This window comes from Lactuca sativa, chromosome 5, assembly GCF_002870075.4.
Source record: "Lactuca sativa cultivar Salinas chromosome 5, Lsat_Salinas_v11, whole genome shotgun sequence".
Taxonomy (NCBI): domain Eukaryota; kingdom Viridiplantae; phylum Streptophyta; class Magnoliopsida; order Asterales; family Asteraceae; genus Lactuca; species Lactuca sativa.
In genome coordinates, this window is record NC_056627.2 from 213,914,257 (window position 1) to 213,935,153 (window position 20,897).

Sequence of the window (20,897 nt, forward strand, 5' to 3'; positions counted from 1 at the left end):
GGGCGTCTGAAAGACGTTGTGCAGGTTACCTCTAGTCATAGTATGGTTATAGTGACTCACATAGGGAGCTAACAACACATAAAGTTTACGGGACTTTTTATAAATCAAAAGGGGTTTTATGTCGATTTAAAATCACTTTTTATATCAATAAGTACGGATATTACTATACACTTTCGATCTTGGTATTTAAAACTACATATCATTCGTTACGGGACTTTCCTTCAAATCAAAAAGGGTTTTATGCCGATTTAAAACCACTTTTATATCTTTAAGTATGGCAAATACTTGTTATCTCTCGGTCCTGGGATTTAGGACCACATAACTTTTATAAAGAAAATATTGGATTTTCTGGATACATACTCTATCGCTTTTACAAGGAAAACGGTTTACTTCTCTAACGAAATCTCTTATGAAATCACCAACCTTTGTGTTGACACTTTTTTAAACAACTTGTATTCTCAGGAAATTAGTGAAACAAGAAACCAACAACATTTTGAGAATGGGACGTTGAATCGTCAAACAATTCATTTTGTCATCATAATGTAATTGATTTGAAACATGTAAACATATACTTTAGTGTAACTTTTTCAATTATATTTATGATGATTGTATTTACTTTGAGCACTATTATACTCGTTGTTGTGATACTATACATGAAGTCCTCCACCCCCAGACGTTTCCGCCATCCTTGGTTTGGGGGTGTGACAAATTCTTTGATACTTCAAATTATTTTTGTGTTTACTAAATCTTATTCAAATTAGAAATAATGCTTGTAATTTATTTTTACCTGTTTATTGGCTTTCTATGTATTGATTCCGAGATTCAAGCGAAATTGAGGAATCAAGTATACGAGTCCTAGTCTTCAACTTTGACTTAAGATACTAAGAGACTTTGACCTAATTTCTACTTCTAGGTCAAGTGCACTATGTGTGTGTATGATTCATGAAAAGGTGTTCGAGTCAAAGAGTGACCCGAATGTAGATAGTCACTACAGTTAAGTAGTTGTGGAATTCACATATCAATGTGAAATCTAAGTACACTATCCATTGTTTCTAGTTGTTTCCAAGTTTCTAGTAGGTTATAACTTAGCTTCTAGTTACTAAGTCTAGTATGTGTCATGCCTATACGTGAAACTAAGTTTATCAATTCTAGTGCTGACTCGAATTTTGACGGTTGTCACAACGAACTTTGAGAGAAGACAAATTTGAGGCTTTCCAATGATCATGTTGATGTCTAATGGATACATGTTTTTGTTGCAATTGGATTTGATTAGACATTCTTTCTGATCTTCTGTCATGATGTAGCTATGCTTTTTGTAGAACTCAACTCTTCAGTTGGTGTCAGTCAGTTGAGCCATACTAATCAGGTTGTGTTTTAGGTTAGCTACATATGCCACATTAGAGACAAAGAAGTTTCCGTTAATGAGGATGTCATAAACTTGGATCTAAGAATTGGAGTTGTTACCATATGTTATGTAGCCAACGTTTGGAGCGAGTTTGAGATCATACATAAAGTCTTTATGCCCTATCATGTGCATGGAACAAACATTATCAATATACCATATTGTATCTTGTTGCGAAGCATAGAGTGCCTGCCAAATCAGTGAGTTTCGGAGTTTTTACGCTTCGAGTTAGGTTTGGGGACATTGGCATGGGCTTTAGACTTCAATTGTGACTTGGGAACAACTGGTGTCTCGGAGGGTTTGTTCCGAGAAACTTCGGAAAGAATCCAAATGCCATGGTCCTTTCATTATTCCTGAAATCATATTCATCCAAGGGTTGATTGGACACTGCTTTTCTCGGACCTACCGTTTTTTGAGATGTAGGAATCATTGTGTTGACAGTAGTTATAGAAGCTTTTTCAACCCTTTTTACTTTCCACTCAAAATTTTGTTTTGAATCTTTTGAGGATTTTTTAACAACAGTGTTCTTACGAACTCGTTCTTTAGGTGATGCTTTTGATGGTACATTTATTTTCCCTAAAATGTTGTGGTTTGAAAATAGTACCATTAGTTTAGCAATAAATACAAGAGAAACAATCCGAGAAGAGTCGGTTTTAACAGAATGAGTCTCAACAGTAACCTTTTTTAAATTAGGACTGAAAAACATGTTTTGAGCAACTAGACTAGGAGGAATAGATGGCCTTTTGAGAATCTTAACAGGCGAAAAAGAATTATGGTTCCTAGTGGTTGGGCAAACTGTCTGAGATACTTTCTTTTCGGATCTCTCAGTGAATCTGGAATCTTGCCTTGACCTAATTTCTTTCTTAAGGGCATTTTTGGCTTCGATATTAGGGTTGACAACATCTTTATTATTTAACCAAGGTTTCTTCCGAGAGTCAGATGATGAATTGGAAGTTTGTCCAGATGATGGATTGTCAAACTTAGGCTAGATTGGTACTAAAGTTGCTTTTGAGATCACTTCAGAATTAGAGACACACGAGTAAGATGAATCATCACATATAATTTCTTCATCAATGTTAGTATCTAATGATGCCCAAACAAAATATGATCTATCATATTCAAGTCCAGTTGTCTCGGGAATTAATTCCTCAATAACACAATTGTTCGGAGGACCGAAGTTCGTAATTTGAACTCCAGTACGGATAATGTCAAGGAATGAATCCGAGGATTGATTCAGGTACATGTGTATTATAGGCGGAAAAGGCGTGGAATCAGGACATTTGACAACTATGGGTTGGAACTCAGGAATCAGATATTGGAACTGGTCCGATGTCTCAGGAAGGGGCGACAATGGTGAGACAGGGGTATCCAAATGTTTGCAGTTTGGAACGTCTCCCATAAAAGTTAGATTTTGCAACTCCTTCAAGGGACGAGCAATAGGTTTCAGAAACTCGCTTCCGAGGCATGGTGCTTTGGACCATGGATGACGAAAATTATGATTCATCCGTTCGTTTGCTTCAAGAATATCTATTGAATGATTAAAGCATCGATTTTTGCATTGAGATGTTTATTATCAGAAACTAAAACATTTATTTCAGAAAAAGGTGATTTCACAATTTTCTTTTAAAATGATACATTCATCTTGAGACATTACAAGCTCTCTTTCTAGTGATTCTATCTTAAGCTTTCTATCTTCGAATCGTAATCTAAGGTAAGTCAATTCACTTTCCAGCTTTTCACTTACTTCTATGGCATACTCATAAGCTTTATGGATGATGGTCATATCTGATTGAATATGGGTTAGATATGGTTCACAAAGAGATAAATCAATTTTTTTCAATAATCATAGATTTTACATGTTGAACGATGCTTCTGCCTGGTGGATCATTGGTTGCCATGTTGCAAAAGTTTGGCTCAACATCTTCATTGTCTTCTTCTGAACTTAATGACCAGTAGCCTTCATAACATTTGATCGATTGTCTTTCCATCATACATATTCTTTCCAGTACTCACATCATCCTTGTATCCAGAAGACCAGTGCTCTTCAACATCTCTTAACATAGTAGTAACAAAAGCTTTCTCACTTGCTTCCATCTCTTGAGCTTTGAGAGCATAGTATGCAACATCCTTAACCTTCGACTTATGAGAGGTATCAGCTAAAAAATCTTTGGAAAAATGGTTACCATATCCACACTTATGTCAAACTATTTTGGGTTTGTATGACTTTGTAATTTCATGGGATTTTGAGGGGTTTCTTAATGATGAAATGTTGGGTTTGTAAGTAGGTGGGTTCTCTAAAGGTTTAGGAAATGGTTGAGCATTATTTTGGTGAGGGGATTGGAATTGGTTTTGATACGGTTTGTGTTTGGGATTCCATGGACGCTTGTATTTCATGGACAATAGTGCAAAATCCTATTGGAAGCGAAGTTCAGATTCAGCTGTATCGAAATCAAGATTATATGGATGGTTCGGAACAGGTGGATTTGGTGAAGTAGGGAAGGTTGGTTGAACGGATGAAACATGTGGAAGAGTTCTGAAGGTATCTGACACAGATGGGTCAAAATAAGTGGGTTAACATGACTAACCAAGGCAAGAGGACCTCCAGACAGTTCTCTTAACGTGTGTGCAACATTTGATTTGTGTCCTTGTAGTTCGTCAAAAAGTTGATAAAGCTTCAGCTTCTTTAGAGATGCATTACTCTGAAGAAATGATTTGACGTTCCCTTAGCCTTTTCCGAGGCTATTGATACATTTTAGGTTGTACTCAAGAGGAGTTCTGGTTATTCCGTGTGCAACCATGTTGTTTACAACAATCTGATACCTGTTTGAAGTTGAGGCTATGGATTCACCTGGAATAGTGGTGAAGGTATCAAAATCGTTAACAACCGAAGTTAGACATTTATCTTTCATATTCTCGGACTCTTAAAATAGATCTTGAAGAGTGTCCTAAATCTCTTTTTCCGATTTGCACAACCTAATGTGCTCAAAGAGACATGGAAGAAAATTGAACACCATCTCGGAAAATGCAATCTGGTCTGCGTGCAATTTCTCTATGTATATAGCAGCGAGAGGTGTTGGGTGTTGATCTTCTTGGCCCATGAGAGTTGCAGTAGCATCTCTCACCGTTTGTCTGACCAGAACATGTGGACCTTCTTTCACAGATCTCTATATATCTTCACTTTTTTCCTTGCCAAGTAAAAATCTTTCCATTCTAACTTTTTAGTTATCATACTCTTCCACAACTAGCAATGGGGCAAAAGAAGGGAAACCCATGCTATTTTCTATTTGCATCGAATACATTTGTTGAGATTGATTAGGAGCAATCATTCAAGTTAATATATTATAGCAGAAGCGGTATATAGAAGAACTTTTATCATGAACACAGAAATGATTGAGATACCAAGGTAATCTCAGATCAACTATAATCTGTTCTTATGGATTCAAAGGACAACAACTCAAGCTATGATACCAATTATGAGAACAAGAGTCAATGCATGGAAAAGGATTGAAAACTCAAACCTTGTGTTAATCTTTAAGATCAATGTCTTCTTTTAATTAGTTGGTCCAATCAAGTCTCATAAACCAGTCGAGACTTAAAGATTATATTCAACAAAGTATTCAAGTAGAAAAATGAAGTAAGTTAGAGTATAAATAAAGTAAAGACAATTTAGAACAAGTAGAATGTAAGTGAAAGAGAGTGACTTGCAAGAGAGTTTGAATTGATGTTAAGAGAATAGTGATTGCTTCTATTCTTGGTGTTTAATTCATGAAACATTAACTCCTTAAAAAGTAAGGGAGGAACATGGTACAAACATAAGTACAATCTAAGGACTAGTGAATATAACGAGTTTGACATATCTGACACTTAAAAGATTTGTTGAAAAAGTCCTAAGAATTGTTACATCAATAAAAGACAAAAATCATTAAATGCTTGTACACACTCTAACTTCGGATACACTTCATCTTAGATTAAAAAGGAGCTTCGGATGTACTTCACATCTCGGAATGGATTTGACTTTAGATTTGCTTTGGATTGCTAGAGGTTCACTTCTTATTCATTAACAAAGAATGAATCATCATGGAACGAAAAATGTCTAACAAAGTCTGATTGCGCCTCTCAGCCACACCATTTCACTACAGTGTCCTAGGAGGATTCAATTGTGAAACTATTCCACATTCCTTTAGATAGTCGTCGAACTCAATACTAAGACACTCTTTGGCTCTATCGGATCTAAGCATCTTTATCTATTTTCCTAATTGATTCTCAAGTTCATGTTTAAACTCTTTGAATCTTCAAACATTTCTGACTTATGCTTGATTAAGTAGACATAACCATATCTGCTATAATCATCTGTAAAAGTCACATAAAATCGATTAACTTCCCTTGTTGATGATCTAAAGGGTCCACACACGTCTGCATGTATTAGAACCAACAAACCTTTACCTCTTTTACAAGATCCCATGAAAGTTGATTTTGTCATCTTTCCCAAAAGACAAGATTCACATGTATCCTCTAACCTTAGGTCAAATGATTCCAACACTCCATATTTTTGGAGTTGTGCAATGCGTTTCTTGTTAATGTGTCAAAGCCGACAAGGTCACAAGCATGCTTTGTCTACACCATTAGATGAATCAATATGAAATACACTATTTCCTAAATTATCAACACCTGTCATAGTTTCATACACACCATCACAATGTAAATATTCAAACATGAAAACACCATTTTGATAAGTAGAAATAGAACCATTCAAATCATTAAATGAATATCTAAAACCTTGTCTGAATAATTCATGACAAGAAATAATGTTACATGTCATTTCTGATGAGTAGCAACAATTTATTAAATCTAAACAAACACCACTACTAAGCACTAGAATATAAAATCCAATCTTGATAACAGGAGAAGATCGCCTATTCCCCATGATCAGGTTCATTCTTCCGTGCTCCAATCCTCACTTTTTCTTAGACCCTGTAAATTAGAACAAATGTGAAAACCACATCCTGTAACAAGGACCCAAGAACGAGAAGATGATGCGTTATTAGATGAAATAGTGTATATACTTATAGAAGATGGTTTCACCTTGGCATCCTTGATATCTTGCATATACTTTGGGCAGCTTCATTTCCAATTACCTTTGTCATTGCAGTAAGAGCAAGTGGCCTTTTTGAGATTAGAAGAATGAAGAATGTCAGAACTGGGCTTGACCTTTGGGCCACTGCTAGATGACCCAACATGGGCCTTTCCTTTCCAGTTCTGCTTTGGAGGACCTTTTCTCTTCTTCCCCTTTCCATATCCAAAAGCCAAAATGGACCACTAGCAGGATTAGGGTTTGAGTTCTTACCCTTCATTCCGGCCTCAACAGTCTACAGTAGGTTATGCAAATGAGCCAAGGTGGTCTCATTGTTGTTCAAATGATAAGCTAAAATAAACCGATCATAACAACTAGGTAAAGAGTTCAAGACCATGTCAATGGCTAACTCCTCATCAAAATGCAATTTAGCCTAACAATTCATGCCACGTATCGTTGCATTCTTTGCATGTGGCTACATACAGATTCTCCCTACTTCATCTTGCATGCCATGAGGGCTTTGACCACTTCGTACTTTTCTTGACGAGCTTGCTTATGAAAAATTTATATAAGGTCCTTGTTCATCTCATAAGGCCAGTAGTCCTCATAAAATCTCAGCAACTCAGGGTCATAGTGGCGACCATGATGCAAGAAACTTTTGTTGCATCGTCGTAATGCTTTTGGTAGGTGGCGTATTCTTTAGGAGTAGCTTTGGTCTCATCGACTTCAATAAGTTCTTTCTTGAGAACATACTATTTGTTCTAGAATCGAAGGGCCATCTTTATGTTACGCATCCAATCGTTATAGTTGGTGCCATCCAATGCCACTTTTGAGCCGATCGAAAACAATGAGAAGTTATGGTGGTTGTTGGAGAAGGAAGCAGAAGCATCAGCTGGAGTAGACATCTATAAAAAAAAAGGTAGTTTTAGTTAGACAAAAATAATCCTTAATATAGTACCCCAAAATAAAATATTAAGGCTAGGACCCAACTATATAATTCATGACTTAGAAAAAGGGATTCCGTAATCTAATTGTAAATTTTAAAAATGTAAGTTAATGATGACTTACCAATTCCACCAAAAAATGAAATGAAAATAAGTGAAATTCCTAGGTCTTTTGAGATTCATTGAAACTATTCAATGGCATGTTTAATCTCAGACTATGCTACTTTATTTGTGACTGACATACTAAGGATCACAAATAAGATGCAAATAACCATGCAAATGTGCTTGGTAAACTCAGTGTCATTTATCATCTCAATTGATGTGCTGGTAAACCACACACGCTCCATTAATAATGATAATTTATGAGATACCCATTAAAACTCTTTATTAATCCCTATTAGTGATCTGGTTAACCACACACGCTCCACGAACGACTTATAAAGTGGAATGTGCAATTTCATGGGTTATCATACTAATTCACATTTTTCATAAAATAACTTGATTTGGGATTTTAAATAAAAGCTTCTATTACTTTTAGTTACATTATACTTTCAACGAGATTTATTTTTCATATCAAATCCGTTCTGCTAATGACCCACCACCAAACAAGGAAGCGGTGGGTGAGAGTGTACACCCATTCAACTACCATTTTATAGGCAATTTCCTTATACCTCCTTATACTTCGACTTCGTGAATCAGACATACTTGCAATCCGACTAACTCAGTCTTATACATATAGTAATTAACTTTTAATGTTATATATATATATATATATATATATATATATATATATATATATATATAAAAGATGTATTTTTAAAACTTTTCTAAAGTACTAGGTTTATTAAAATTTTGAAATTAAAGAATTAATTTAATTTAAATAAACCAATTAATATTTGACATTAATTATTAGGATCAATTAATATCTAAATTAATTATTTACACACTTAGAAAATTAATCATATTAATCAATAAAATAATTAATCAAGTCAGAGATTTATCTATAACTTATAGGCTTTTATTTTATCATCAAATATTCAATAAATTCAAATTTAGCAGATATTTAAAGCAGATAATTACAAAATAAAAGCATCCAAAACAGATTAGGCAGATAAACTCGAAAAAATCGATATGTTCAGATCTTACGTCGTGAGCATCAATGCTCACGTCGCGAGATGCAAATATTTGAAAAACTTTGTTTGATCGATTCACCAATGTGAAATTACATGAAAGATAGTCGTAGGCTATGATACCAATGATAGATAACTTAGGTTACAAAACAATGCTCTAAGTGGAAAAACATTTAACAGTTAAATGATTAGGGCACATGCAACCTAAGAATGATCTATATCTTTCACATAAAAGAAACATACTATGAACAATCAAACTACAAAAATTTTCTTAATGAAATCCGAATTCATAAGAATGAATACATACCTTGTTGTTATTATAATAAATAACAAGACTTCCTTCATTTGTATATCTCTTGGAAGCAAACACCACAATTGTCGTGACTCTAATGGTTTATACCCAAGCTAGCAAGAAAGAAGACTATAGAGAGAGAGGAGATGGGAGAGTATAATTTTGGCTATCCCTTGTAAAATGGAGTGGCTAAAAATCTAAGGGTTAGGGTTCCTTATATAGTGCAACCTGGAAACCCTGGATAACCCTAAAACCAATATAATGATATTATCTTGAATTGACAATTGTTCAGTTTCTTGATTATCCTCCAAGGATAATTCTAGAACCTTAAGACTCCTCCTAAAACCGTCTAAGGCTCTAGTAAGGTTCTAGAATGCCTCTTGTTCAACTATTGAACAATTACACTTTAACCCCTGTACTTTTAACTAATCCAATTAATCCCAAAATTAATTTTGATTAATTTCTGATTAATTCATAATTAAATATTACTATTTCTCATTAATATACTATTCTCATGATATATTAATAAACTATTTATTTTAATTTATTAGTCACATAATAAATTAATCTCTCTCTATAAAAGTCATCTTGTCCAATTGCTAGGTTTAAGGGCAACCCAAAAAGGACTATGTTACTATTAATTCAAGTATATACCAATTATAATTATGGACTTAGACACCTAATACAACACTAGCATGCATGATTGTATATGTTCTGGTTGTGTGTGGTACTTGGGGAAACTCACTAAGCTTTGGCTTACGGTTTTCGGTTTTATGTTTCAGGTACTTCAGATGATCGGGGGAAAACTAAGACGTGATCGTGCACATCCTTTCGGTTTTATGATTTTGGATTTTAGGATTCTATGATTTATGGTTATTACTTTTAAGAACAATTTTTTGTAAACAATTATGGTTTTTGCTTGAACTTTAAAAATGAAAATTTTACCTATTTTCGGGATGTTACAATAAGTAATTCTAAGATGATAATACCTCTTATTCTTCAAACAAAGATACATGAGGTCTTTGCTTTACAGTTCTGTTATGAATTGGTCTACTCTAATGTTATCCATAACTGAAACTAATATAGAGTATGTCCATGTGTGACATGATCAGTGGACATAAACTATGTGTTCGAAGTTTGTTTGTTACTTCTTCCCTAACATGAGAAGCGATATCTATGGGTCTCTCGATGGTTTGGTGATGACATTTAAGTGTTTGGTCAAGCCCTGACTAAATTGATTTGTTCAATTGAGTAGTTTGATATGGTTGTCACAAATCTTTATCGGGATAAATAATCTTGGATAATAAGATCGACCCTTATCTATTTCTCAGGTGCATACAAATATATTGTAGAACAAAGGAATATTCGTTCTCTTATTTAAGGGATGTCTCTTGATTTGATCAGATATCGACAATTGCATTGGATGACATATTCTTTGTTGATTATTTGAAAGCATTAGACCTTATATAGTTAATCAACGGTCCTAGTACGAGACTTTTGGAACTAGTGTCCAAGATCATAAGTATTATTAATATTTCTAATAATAACATGGTTCTTTTGTGTTACCTTTAAGATATAATTGAGCAAATAAATGACAAAAAGAAATTTGGACAAATTAGTTTATTAAATTTTCATCTTGTGATAAATTAATTAGAATTGATTTTAGAATTAGGAATTAATTAATTACATGGACTGCATGTTAATTAATTAAAAGGCTTAACTAATTAGAACAATTTAAGGGCAACTTCAGCAAAAAGGCGATTGCTTTGGCATTAAGCAAATGTATGCTTATAAATAGGGAGCTTTAGGATCAGTCCCTAATTGCTCAATCCCTTAGCTGGAAATTCGGTCCCTCCCATCTTGTCTCTCCAAATCTAACGCAAGAACAACCCTATTAGGGTTTGTGTTTTGGCAGTTTTCCTCCCCTCTCCAAGGAGTTGTCTTGTTGCTTAGTTCGTGTTCTTATGTGAGATTCCATTAGAGGGATTTTGGTTTGGATCATTGGCATCCAATCAAAGTGGCAAGAACAAGATTGCAAGAAAGGAGATCTTTTGCCTATAAAGAGGTATGTAACCTTAAATGTCATGTCGTTACAATAATAATATGAACATAGGATCCTTGAAGGTTAAGTTTAAAAATTTGACTAGAAAACTATAATATGCTTCCTCTACCATATGTTATGTGTTAGTATGTTCAAAACCTTTCATTTGACCATTTGACATGCTTTTAATCAAATTCCAATCTTTTTTATTAAAAAACCAACCTTTTTATTCAGTTGAAACCATTTTTTTAAAACTAGTCGTTCTTTTTATAAAATTCAAATTGTCAAAATTTCTTCCAACAACTATAAATACACACTTAAACCTTCACATTTCAACATACATAATTCTCATTACATCTCTCCAAACCTCCATCATTTTATAAAAATATCATCGTCATCATCACCATCATCAACTTCCTCATCCAATTCAAAAATTTACATTTGTACTTCATATATTGGCATATGGACCCACCTTGATGCACTAGACGAGATTTGGCAAATACTTGCTAAACCATTAATGTTCCGTGAAGTAGATACTATGACCGAGGTGATGTACGTGTATGATATTACATAATATAATATGATACTAGAAGATGAAGGAAACACTATATATGACTACGACGAGAATCAAGTTGTCCCTAAGACACAACCACTAGTATATGGTGGTCTAGAATTTACACAAAGAATGAGGATTCTTTATCCATTCCGATATTCATCACCATTTGACCAATTATCTTTGGACGATTGACAATCTCGATCTTATTGTGTCATCCACAGATAAATTGGCATACCAATTCTTGAAGAAAGACCATTTGTTTTAGTTATCTTTCATTGTTTTTTTATGTATTAAGTCGGTTTCTAGTTATTAAGTCATGTTTTTTGATTTTATGTTTGAAGTCATGCTTTTATGTTTTAAGTCGTCCTTTAACTTTAGTATTAAGCGATGTTTTGTAATTTATTTTAATATTAAAATGTTTATGTTTTTAATTATTAGTTGTTAAAAAACATAATCAAAATTAATAAAATTAATAACGATTTAAAAGAAAGTCATGCAGCATGCTAAGACACATCACCACTCCCAATGTTATTATTAAGTGACATGCAATAATAATAATAATAATAATAATAATAATAATAATAATAATTGTGGTAAAATGTAACACAACACCGTTCCCTCTAATCTAATGATTATGTGTCATTTGTTGTTGAAATATTCATAAAATTTACGACGTGCTTTAATATTTATAAAAGCTGAAGTAAATTTTAGCCATATAATATCAGACACGATCCTTCAATAAAGTAAAAGTACTTGAATCAAACCCAATGCACGATATATCATATATATAGTGATATAGACAAAAAGATTGAATAAATTCACGAGGCATTTTAATGTATCAACGTGGTGTGTTTTTTCTCTTATGTGGGGCAGCAAACTCTTCTAAAAAGAAAAGAATTTGATAATTTTATTGGTCGAGTCATGTATTAAAACGTGCAAAAAAAAAAAAAAACACTATAAAACAAAGCAAATTTCAATGAGCATAACTTCAATTTAGTTGGAGTTAATTAATCAGTCATCGAGCATGCAGAAAAATTCGTTTGAGGTCGCACATTCAAGTTTTGTAGTATAATATTTTCGATATGTTTTTAACATAAATTGTTTGAAAACAAATAGGATTCAACAACACGTCTCTTGAAAACAAACTCAACATGTACACGTTTATTTTGGGCAAAATATTAATGTCACAATATAAAGGTGAAACTGAAGATGCACTTTTATTATTATGCCAATTTCGTATCCTAACACATGCAACTGCTGAAATTTAATATAGACTACATCATCAAACAAGTTAAACTCAAGGACTGTTTGTTACACTTTGTGTTTTAAGACCTAATAGCCATTAACTGTTTGTACCATATTTTTGTATTTATTGCTCAACACTGTATTATTTATATCTGTACCAAAAATCTCCAATATTTCTTAATATCTTCATCCTTTGAAGTTGCAGCTATCGCCCATGGCTCTCTCCACCCGTTCAGAAACTGAACAGGTACAATTCTCTCGCTCTTTACTTCTTTTTGTCCATAGGTCTCGATTTTGTGTTTTACAACAATACATCATGTAATCGGTCTAATTTATATACTGGAAAGTTGATGAATATTTATATATGTTTACACAATTTGTATAATGATTGTATTACTATTTATGAGCGTTATTATTGTTTAGTGTTTAAGGGGTTAAAATATGCGTTGAGAAGAGCTGTAAACAAACCGAACGAATACGAAGAGGGGCTTATTCCTGCTCGTTCGTTTAAGTTAGTCGATCAAATAAACGAACACGAATGGATAAATGAACGAATTTTATAGTTCATGTTTGTTCGTTTAACAAATGACGTTGTTGATGTTCGTTCGTTTATATTCGTAAACATGCTAAACGAACAAACATAAACAAACGGAGATAAAAAAAATAATAATAATTAAACATATATGAACATAAATGTAATCAAACACAATTGAACATAGATGAACAAAAAAAGGAACTTAAATGAACGAATATAAACGAACGTTAACGAACATAATTGAACGAAAGAGATCACTATTTATGTTCGTTGGTTTAACTAAACGAACAGTAAATATGTTCGTTTCGTGTAATATAAATAGCAATCTAATGTATTTTAATAAACTGATACAAAAGGTTGTATTTGTAATTTGTAAATATCAAGGTCTATAAATTTTGAACTTTGAACTTATTGCTTTTCCGGTAAGTTTTTAAAGTTTATAAAATACAACCTTTCATGTAATTTTATTAAAATACATGCAAATTATCATTTCTATAAGTTTACCAAACATGAGACCTTTCTATAATGTATGAAACATAAGGACTATATTTGTAAAATTCGGATTTTGAAACCACTGAGTTATCTATGACCCTAGTCAACTGTAATAATAAGAAAAATAAATTGTTTAGTTATGACTTTTGAGTTAAATATAAAAAAAAAATATATTGATGAGACGATAGTATCTTGAGTAACAATTAAGTTAAATGTATTTTTTTTTGTGGTTTTCTAATTCCTAAAATAAATGGATTTTATGTTCCATTTTTATTTATTAGTTTTTCAGTTTGCGGTTTGGATTTTGTTCACTAGATTTTGTTCACCTGTAGTTAAATAACTATCAATTAGAAAACAATATTTTGCAAATATATTAAGGCCTTTTTTTTTACTTGGGTATTGAATCTTGATGCCTTCTTGTGTAATTAAAAAAGCAATTATAATACATTAATACATAATGTATGTACGTATTAAAAACAAATAATTAAGACAATGTTATTTTGTTTAATTCTTTTCTTATTTTAATGATAAAACCAATTTGAAATCTGCATTAATAGTTTGGTTTTGGTCTAAACCAATCATAAAATATTACTATCCAGACAATGCACTTCCATGGGGGGTTTAGAGGGGGTAAAGTGGGCAGCTGCATAGGGCCCAATTTTTTTCATTATATATTTTTATTTAAAAATATAAAATTATAATAAAGATAAGGACCTTTTTTTTTCTTGTTCGTCTTAGGCCTTTAAGAATATTTCATTTTTCAGGACCGGCCCTGTGCAGCTCCATCTAAATTATTCAATTTGACAATTTGGTTTTATATGAATAATGAATAATCCTAATGGAAAAACATCGGTCGAAACCGCTACACTTCCATTTCTATGTCTGGAACGCACGTCTCTTTTGCTTATTCTAAAGGCCTATCACAATTTAACCAACTAAGCTAAACATTCAAGTTTATTTAGATTTGTTGTTCATTAACACCAAAATGATGTAAGCAATAGTGTTGGGTATAATTGACACATTGTTTGGTGTAAAAATTTAGTTTTGGTGTTGGGTTGTAAATAACCTTGATAAGTATTAATCAAAAACTTTGTGAAAAATATATGTTTACATAAAGATTATGTGTAGGAAAAACTATAGTATGATAAAGCTAGAAATTTTATGATTTTTGCAGGTGCTATTTGAGGAAATCTTGGGGGCAAGAAAAGTAGTACTTAACAGATCAACAAAACTAAATGTCCTCACCTATAAGATGGTATTGTAAAACCACAATATGGTGAAAGTAATATTCTTCTGAATTGCTTACTTTTATCAAATTGATTGCAGTTGGGAAAAATATCCGAAAAACTGAGAACATACGAGAATGATCCAATGGTTAAGCTTATTGTTCTAAAGGTACTAAAAATAATTTCGGGATTTTAAAGATCTACGAAACCTAGAGATGGCAAATTGTCGCATAAGATACGTTGGATAATATGCATTCAATTTATGTATGATTAAATTGCTTTTTGAAAGTTCATTGCTTGAATGTAATTTTTATTAAATGCATTTCTATGCAATTTCCCAATGATCAACAATTATGTTAAAGTATTGCAGAAAAACTTGTTGCTAAAATAATAACCTAATTAGTTTTTTTTTGAACGACGGAATTTTATTGAAAAACCAACTAGACGTTAGAAAATACTCATTACAAAAAAAATATCATCTAACCACAACAACTTAGTTTTTCTACACCTATTAGAAAGAAATTTAGTAATGTAAGTTGTTTAATAAAGTGATAATGTGATCATTTAGACCCTTTCAACCCATTCAACCCTTTATTTAACAAAAAAGTGTAAGATATTTTTATTATGTAGTACTATTAATTACTTGATGAGTGTTTAATTTTTCAACTCATCATCTTCATGTGCAGGCAAATGGTAAAGTATTTTGTGTTGGTGGTGATCTCGTATCTGCCTCTAAATTTGTAGCTTATGGTAAGGGACGTATATTAATGCTTACGAACAAGAATAAATGTAACTAAGACCATGTCGTTAATTTTATTTTGAAAAAAGGACATTGGAGTTTCGGAACGAGCTACTATAGGAAAGAATTTTGTTTGGACTACCTACTTGCAACATATAAGAAGCCAATGGTTGCAATTCTAGATGGAAGTGTTATGGGAGGAGGTGTTGGAATATCGATACATTCAACATTTAGAATTGTTACTGAGAATACGGTATTTATCTTCTTCTTTTTTTGGTAGCTACGGGCTTGTTTTGCACTGAGTTTTTGGAAGCGTTTGGAAGCTTCTAGTTTTTACCTTTTGATAAAACGCTACAGTTTAAACAAAAAACTTTGTTTGACAGTACGATCGTTTTGCTTTTTGTTTTAACAAAACGCTCCGATTCTAAAAGCTACTTCATGTAGCGTTTAACAAAACGCTCTGAGCTTTTGAAATTAATTTCCATAATTACCCTTAAAAATATATTTATATATTTATTTATTTTAATTAATTGTCTTTTTATATAATTTTATATCTTTTAAAAGCTTTCAGCTACTTTTGCCAAATATTCATATGACAAATAAAAGCTACAACTTTTCACTACCAGCTACCTGCTACACGCTACTAGCTACCCGCTACCCGTTTCCTACTAACAACTACTTTTGCCAAACACGCCCTACATGTTTTTTTTTTTTTTTTTGATAAGTTGGATGTTTATCATGTAAGTTGCGGTTTTTATAACATTGATGTAGATATTCGCCATGCCCGAAGCATCAATTGGATTGTTTCCTGATGTTGGTGCATCTTATTTTCTATCGCGACTTCCTGGATCTTTTGGTAAACTCATCTTAATGGTACATTGTCATTTACTTATATAGAGGACGACCCCATATTAGTGGTCCCTCTCTAAAGAAGTAGTTAAAAATATCCTTTAAAAATATTTTTAACATGGCATACAAAAAACTTATTTAATAGAACACTATAGATAAATAGTAAAACCTATTCGGTTTATATATGTAAAACAATGGACAGTTTATTTTATGATTTGTTCCACTACCATAAACGAGCATGAATGATCAAGGGTATGTGTGTAGGAGAATATATTGGATTAACAGGCGCTCGATTAGATGGAGCTGAGATGGTTGCCATGGGGCTTGCAACTCATTTTGTCCCATCTCAGGTACTCCCCTCTCTTAAATGTGTTGAATGGCATTTTTATACAAATGGGCACACTTAATTAACACAAATGTGTTCTCGATTATTACATATACTTACCAATTTTTGCAGAATATACAATCAATGGAGAAGGCTCTCGAAAAAATGGTTGCTTCATCAGATGCAACAAGTGTAACAACAATTTCCATGATTATTAACAAGTTTGCACAAGAAGTAAAGGTCAAGCCAGAGAGTGTTATTACTAGGTACACAAATATTTCTTCATCAAAATGTGCCAATTGGGACTAATTTACTTAATATTTATGGATTTGATTATGCTATACATGGATAAATGCAAGAGATATATAACAACCTATTTTTATTTTATTATTTCTTATGATAATTTAATTTAATATATTTTTAATTACAATACTATATTAGTTTTCAACATTATTTCTGTAAAAACTTGAAATATGAAAGTTTGCGAAATTATAGGGCTTATTCTCATTTTTTATTAAAACATGTATTTAAAAAATTTACTCATGTATAACAGTGAATGCAGCTTCGCTTATTGATTATATTGTTATAATTGGGTCGATATTTGGAAGTATAATCTTATTATCCGAATAAATGAAAAAACATGTTATATATAATAACAATTAAATGAAAGAACTTTGTCAATACTACATTTAACCATTATTTTGTGCTAACGTGTCAAATGGGTATACAAAATTATCAGCTAAAAGAAACTTGATTACATGGGTAAATGAATAAAAAGTTGGAAAATTGACTTATGAGAGTAATTATATTTTTTATTTGTTCAAATCTGAGTAACTTTGTTTTTTTTAAACATCTAACTAACGAACTTGTTGGAAATGTATACACGTGATCATTATGACTTGACGTAGAAAACTACAGCAAGTCATAATGGTTGTATGTGAACATTTCCAACAATAAGTTCGTTACCTAAATATGTAAAAAAAATCACCTAAATGTTAACAAAACGAAAAAATGATTAACTTAATAATTCATTTTTCCTTCTTTTTTATTTTACCTTCTAATTTTGATTTAGTATAAAATTTAACCTAAAAGGTTAACATATTTACAACCATACCATTTTGGTAAATATCTTTTTAAAATATACTACTTTGATAAAAAAAAAAAAAACTCCAGATTTGACAGGGAAAAAACACATCATCATTTTATAAAATTTTACTATTTAAGATATTAAATATAAAAATTAAAATTTACTAGAGACTAAAAGTATAAGAAATTGAAACCAATAACATAAAATAAAATACCATCTTCAATGAAGTTTGCTCTATATATTATAGAAATTTAAAATATAAAAAATAAAAAAAATTATTATCTACATCGATATCGTTGCTCTTGTCTTATATATAAAGTTATTTAATAATTATGTTACCCAAACAACTCTCAACATGTCATGGCCAATTTAGATGTTCATAAATGGTCATAAATATTGTTTTAAGGAAATTTAATTGGATCTATTAATATTGCAAAGATTATGATCGACAACCTTAATAAAAAAGCAAATTAGAGTAATTAGCTTTTCATTTTGTTCACATATGGGTAACTTTTTTATTTTATTTTATAAATATCCAAGTAACAAACTTTTTGGATGTATATAAAAAAAGTTATCCATATGTAATTACCTAGATGTTTATAAAAAAGAAGTTATCCAGATGTGTCATTGCCCTGATAAGTCAATATCTATAAAAAGTTGGATATTCAAATGTTGTCAACTTTATTTTTATAAAAAGAATATTTACTTTTACGATATAAATTTCATAATCACATTTAATATATTAAATGTTTTATAAAATTCAACAAAGTAGAGAAAAAGTTTGGATAACTTAACACAACATGAACCTGTCATCATGTTTTGATCAACATAAAAATATACCGTTCGCCTAAATGCATTATGGCGTTTAACCAACCCCTCAGACCAAGTCATGATTTTTCCACATATATTGATGATCATTAAAAATCAATAACCATATTATATCCGGATCTCTTTCTTTTTCTTTTGATTAAATTTGATGTGACCAGACTCGACATGATCAATCAATGCTTCTCGAGAAAATCATGTGAAGAAATATTATACTCACTGGTAAGTTTCTTTAGGGTTAAAAGCCTATTTTTGTAATCATTTTTCATATGTTTACCAATTTATAAAACATAAATAAATTTTTTGACATGGATTATGAAAACACATTTCAATTTGTTACTAAACATTCATCAGTTTAAGCATAATTTGGTAAGATATGAACAATATAGAATAAACGTATAACAAATTAAAATATTATTACATAAATTGGTAAAAAGTATATATATATATATATATATATATATATATATATATATATATATATATATATATATATATATATATATATATATATATATAGTGTTGCATAAATTGGTAATAGGATGAAAAATGGTTGCATAGATTCGCATTTAGCCCTTTATATTTCAAAAACGTAACATCTTGATGTATGGATACATTCAATTCTAGGAGCACTTGGCTATCCAAGTACAAGAGAAGTGGATTCACAATGCAATAAGATCGATGAGATTCGCATCTCCACTGTGTCTCAAGATTTTCTTACGAATAGTAAGTAATGTAAAGATTACAACAATTTCATTATGAATTCTAAATTTACGATATAAATATTTAATTTCCATGACAGATTAGACAAGGTCGATCCCAAAACATCGAGCAATGTCTAGACACCGAATACATTGCTATCTCACATATTTTACGTCGAACAGTTAGCAATGACTTCTATGAGGTTGCTTTATATTTCACACATAATTTTGAATGATCACATGCTTGATATCAATTAAACTCATGTGCTTAGAATGTTCTTTATATAGGGATCAAGAGCTATTTTGATTGAGAAAGATAAGAAACCACAGGTAAACGTTGCTATAAAGTGAAGTCGATCAGTCTACTCTACTAAATTTTGATGCGATTGATATTTATCTGAACATTGTGGTTGTTAATACAAAACTTCATGCTAACAATCATGTTGAACTCATGGTGAAAATTTATTAATTAAAGACATCACTAACATTTAGTTTATGTTGATAGTGGGTACCCTCAAAACTAGAGGAAGTTAGTGACGAAATGGTGGCCAAGTGTTTTTTAAGATCTTTCACCGAAGACGATGATTGGTTTCCTTTACGACTTCCACTTCGATATGATAAAGCCAAAGCCATGACATCAAAACTCTAGAACAAAGGACTCGTTTTCTGTATGATTTATTTGTTGTTGCTTTAGAGCTTAATATGGTTGGCTTATCACAAACTATAATAAATAATATCTCATTAGTCTCATCGTTAATAATGCATTCTGCAAGTGGTTTCAAGTTATTGAAATAATATTAGGTTATGAGAGACCATTCAAACTTTGAAATGTAAATGGTCTTATTTTATCGATTGGTATTTGATTTTTAGGTTGTCATATAAAGAATTTGAAAGAAACAAACATGTGTTTTAATTTGACATTCTTTTTGTTTTGCATTGAAATTCTGCTGAGCATGCTCAAAGCGGGGTTCCAAACTTTGCATTTGGTTTGACCAATATTTTGTAGACATTTGATATGTAGCCAATGCTTTAGTATGAAAACATATCAAATATGTTTTAGTATACACTTAACTACCTCTTTAGAGCAAAACAATTTATTTCTTGTTCCTAATTTTTCCGATAATCTCATTTTGTTTTAATAATGATTAAACCAAAATGTGAATCATATTTTATTATAAGAATCTCATTGTGTTTTGTGTGATTATAAAATCGTAAAGGGGATGATCAAGAAGATGATGAAAATTCACCAAATGATGCCATTGTTCTAGAAAGGTTGCCTATAATTAAGAAACATGCGTTTTTGGTCTAGAAAGTATTATTTCAGCTCCATAAAGTGTTGCTTAATCCTGGATACTTTGCCTAACCAAATTAAATGCGTCAAAATCTAGAATTTATACCTGACTAAATATTTTAAATATTTAAGAGGATACTTAAAAC

At 31.5% G+C, this 20,897-nt stretch overlaps 1 protein-coding gene across 1 annotated transcript; it reads left to right on the forward strand.

Annotated features, from left to right (window-relative positions):
- Window positions 1-10,690: 10,690 nt before the first annotated feature.
- Window positions 10,691-20,329, forward strand: LOC111913846 (3-hydroxyisobutyryl-CoA hydrolase 1). Its single transcript, XM_023909557.3, has 14 exons — window positions 10,691-10,904; window positions 12,887-12,928; window positions 14,883-14,963; window positions 15,035-15,103; window positions 15,621-15,684; window positions 15,763-15,926; window positions 16,445-16,529; window positions 16,787-16,872; window positions 16,980-17,113; window positions 18,921-18,981; window positions 19,387-19,485; window positions 19,562-19,663; window positions 19,749-19,790; window positions 19,966-20,329. Exons 2-14 carry the CDS (start codon window positions 12,896-12,898, stop codon window positions 20,107-20,109), a joined length of 1,164 nt encoding a protein of 387 aa, XP_023765325.1. The 5' UTR covers window positions 10,691-10,904; window positions 12,887-12,895; the 3' UTR covers window positions 20,110-20,329.
- The last annotated feature ends 568 nt before the right edge of the window (window positions 20,330-20,897 follow it).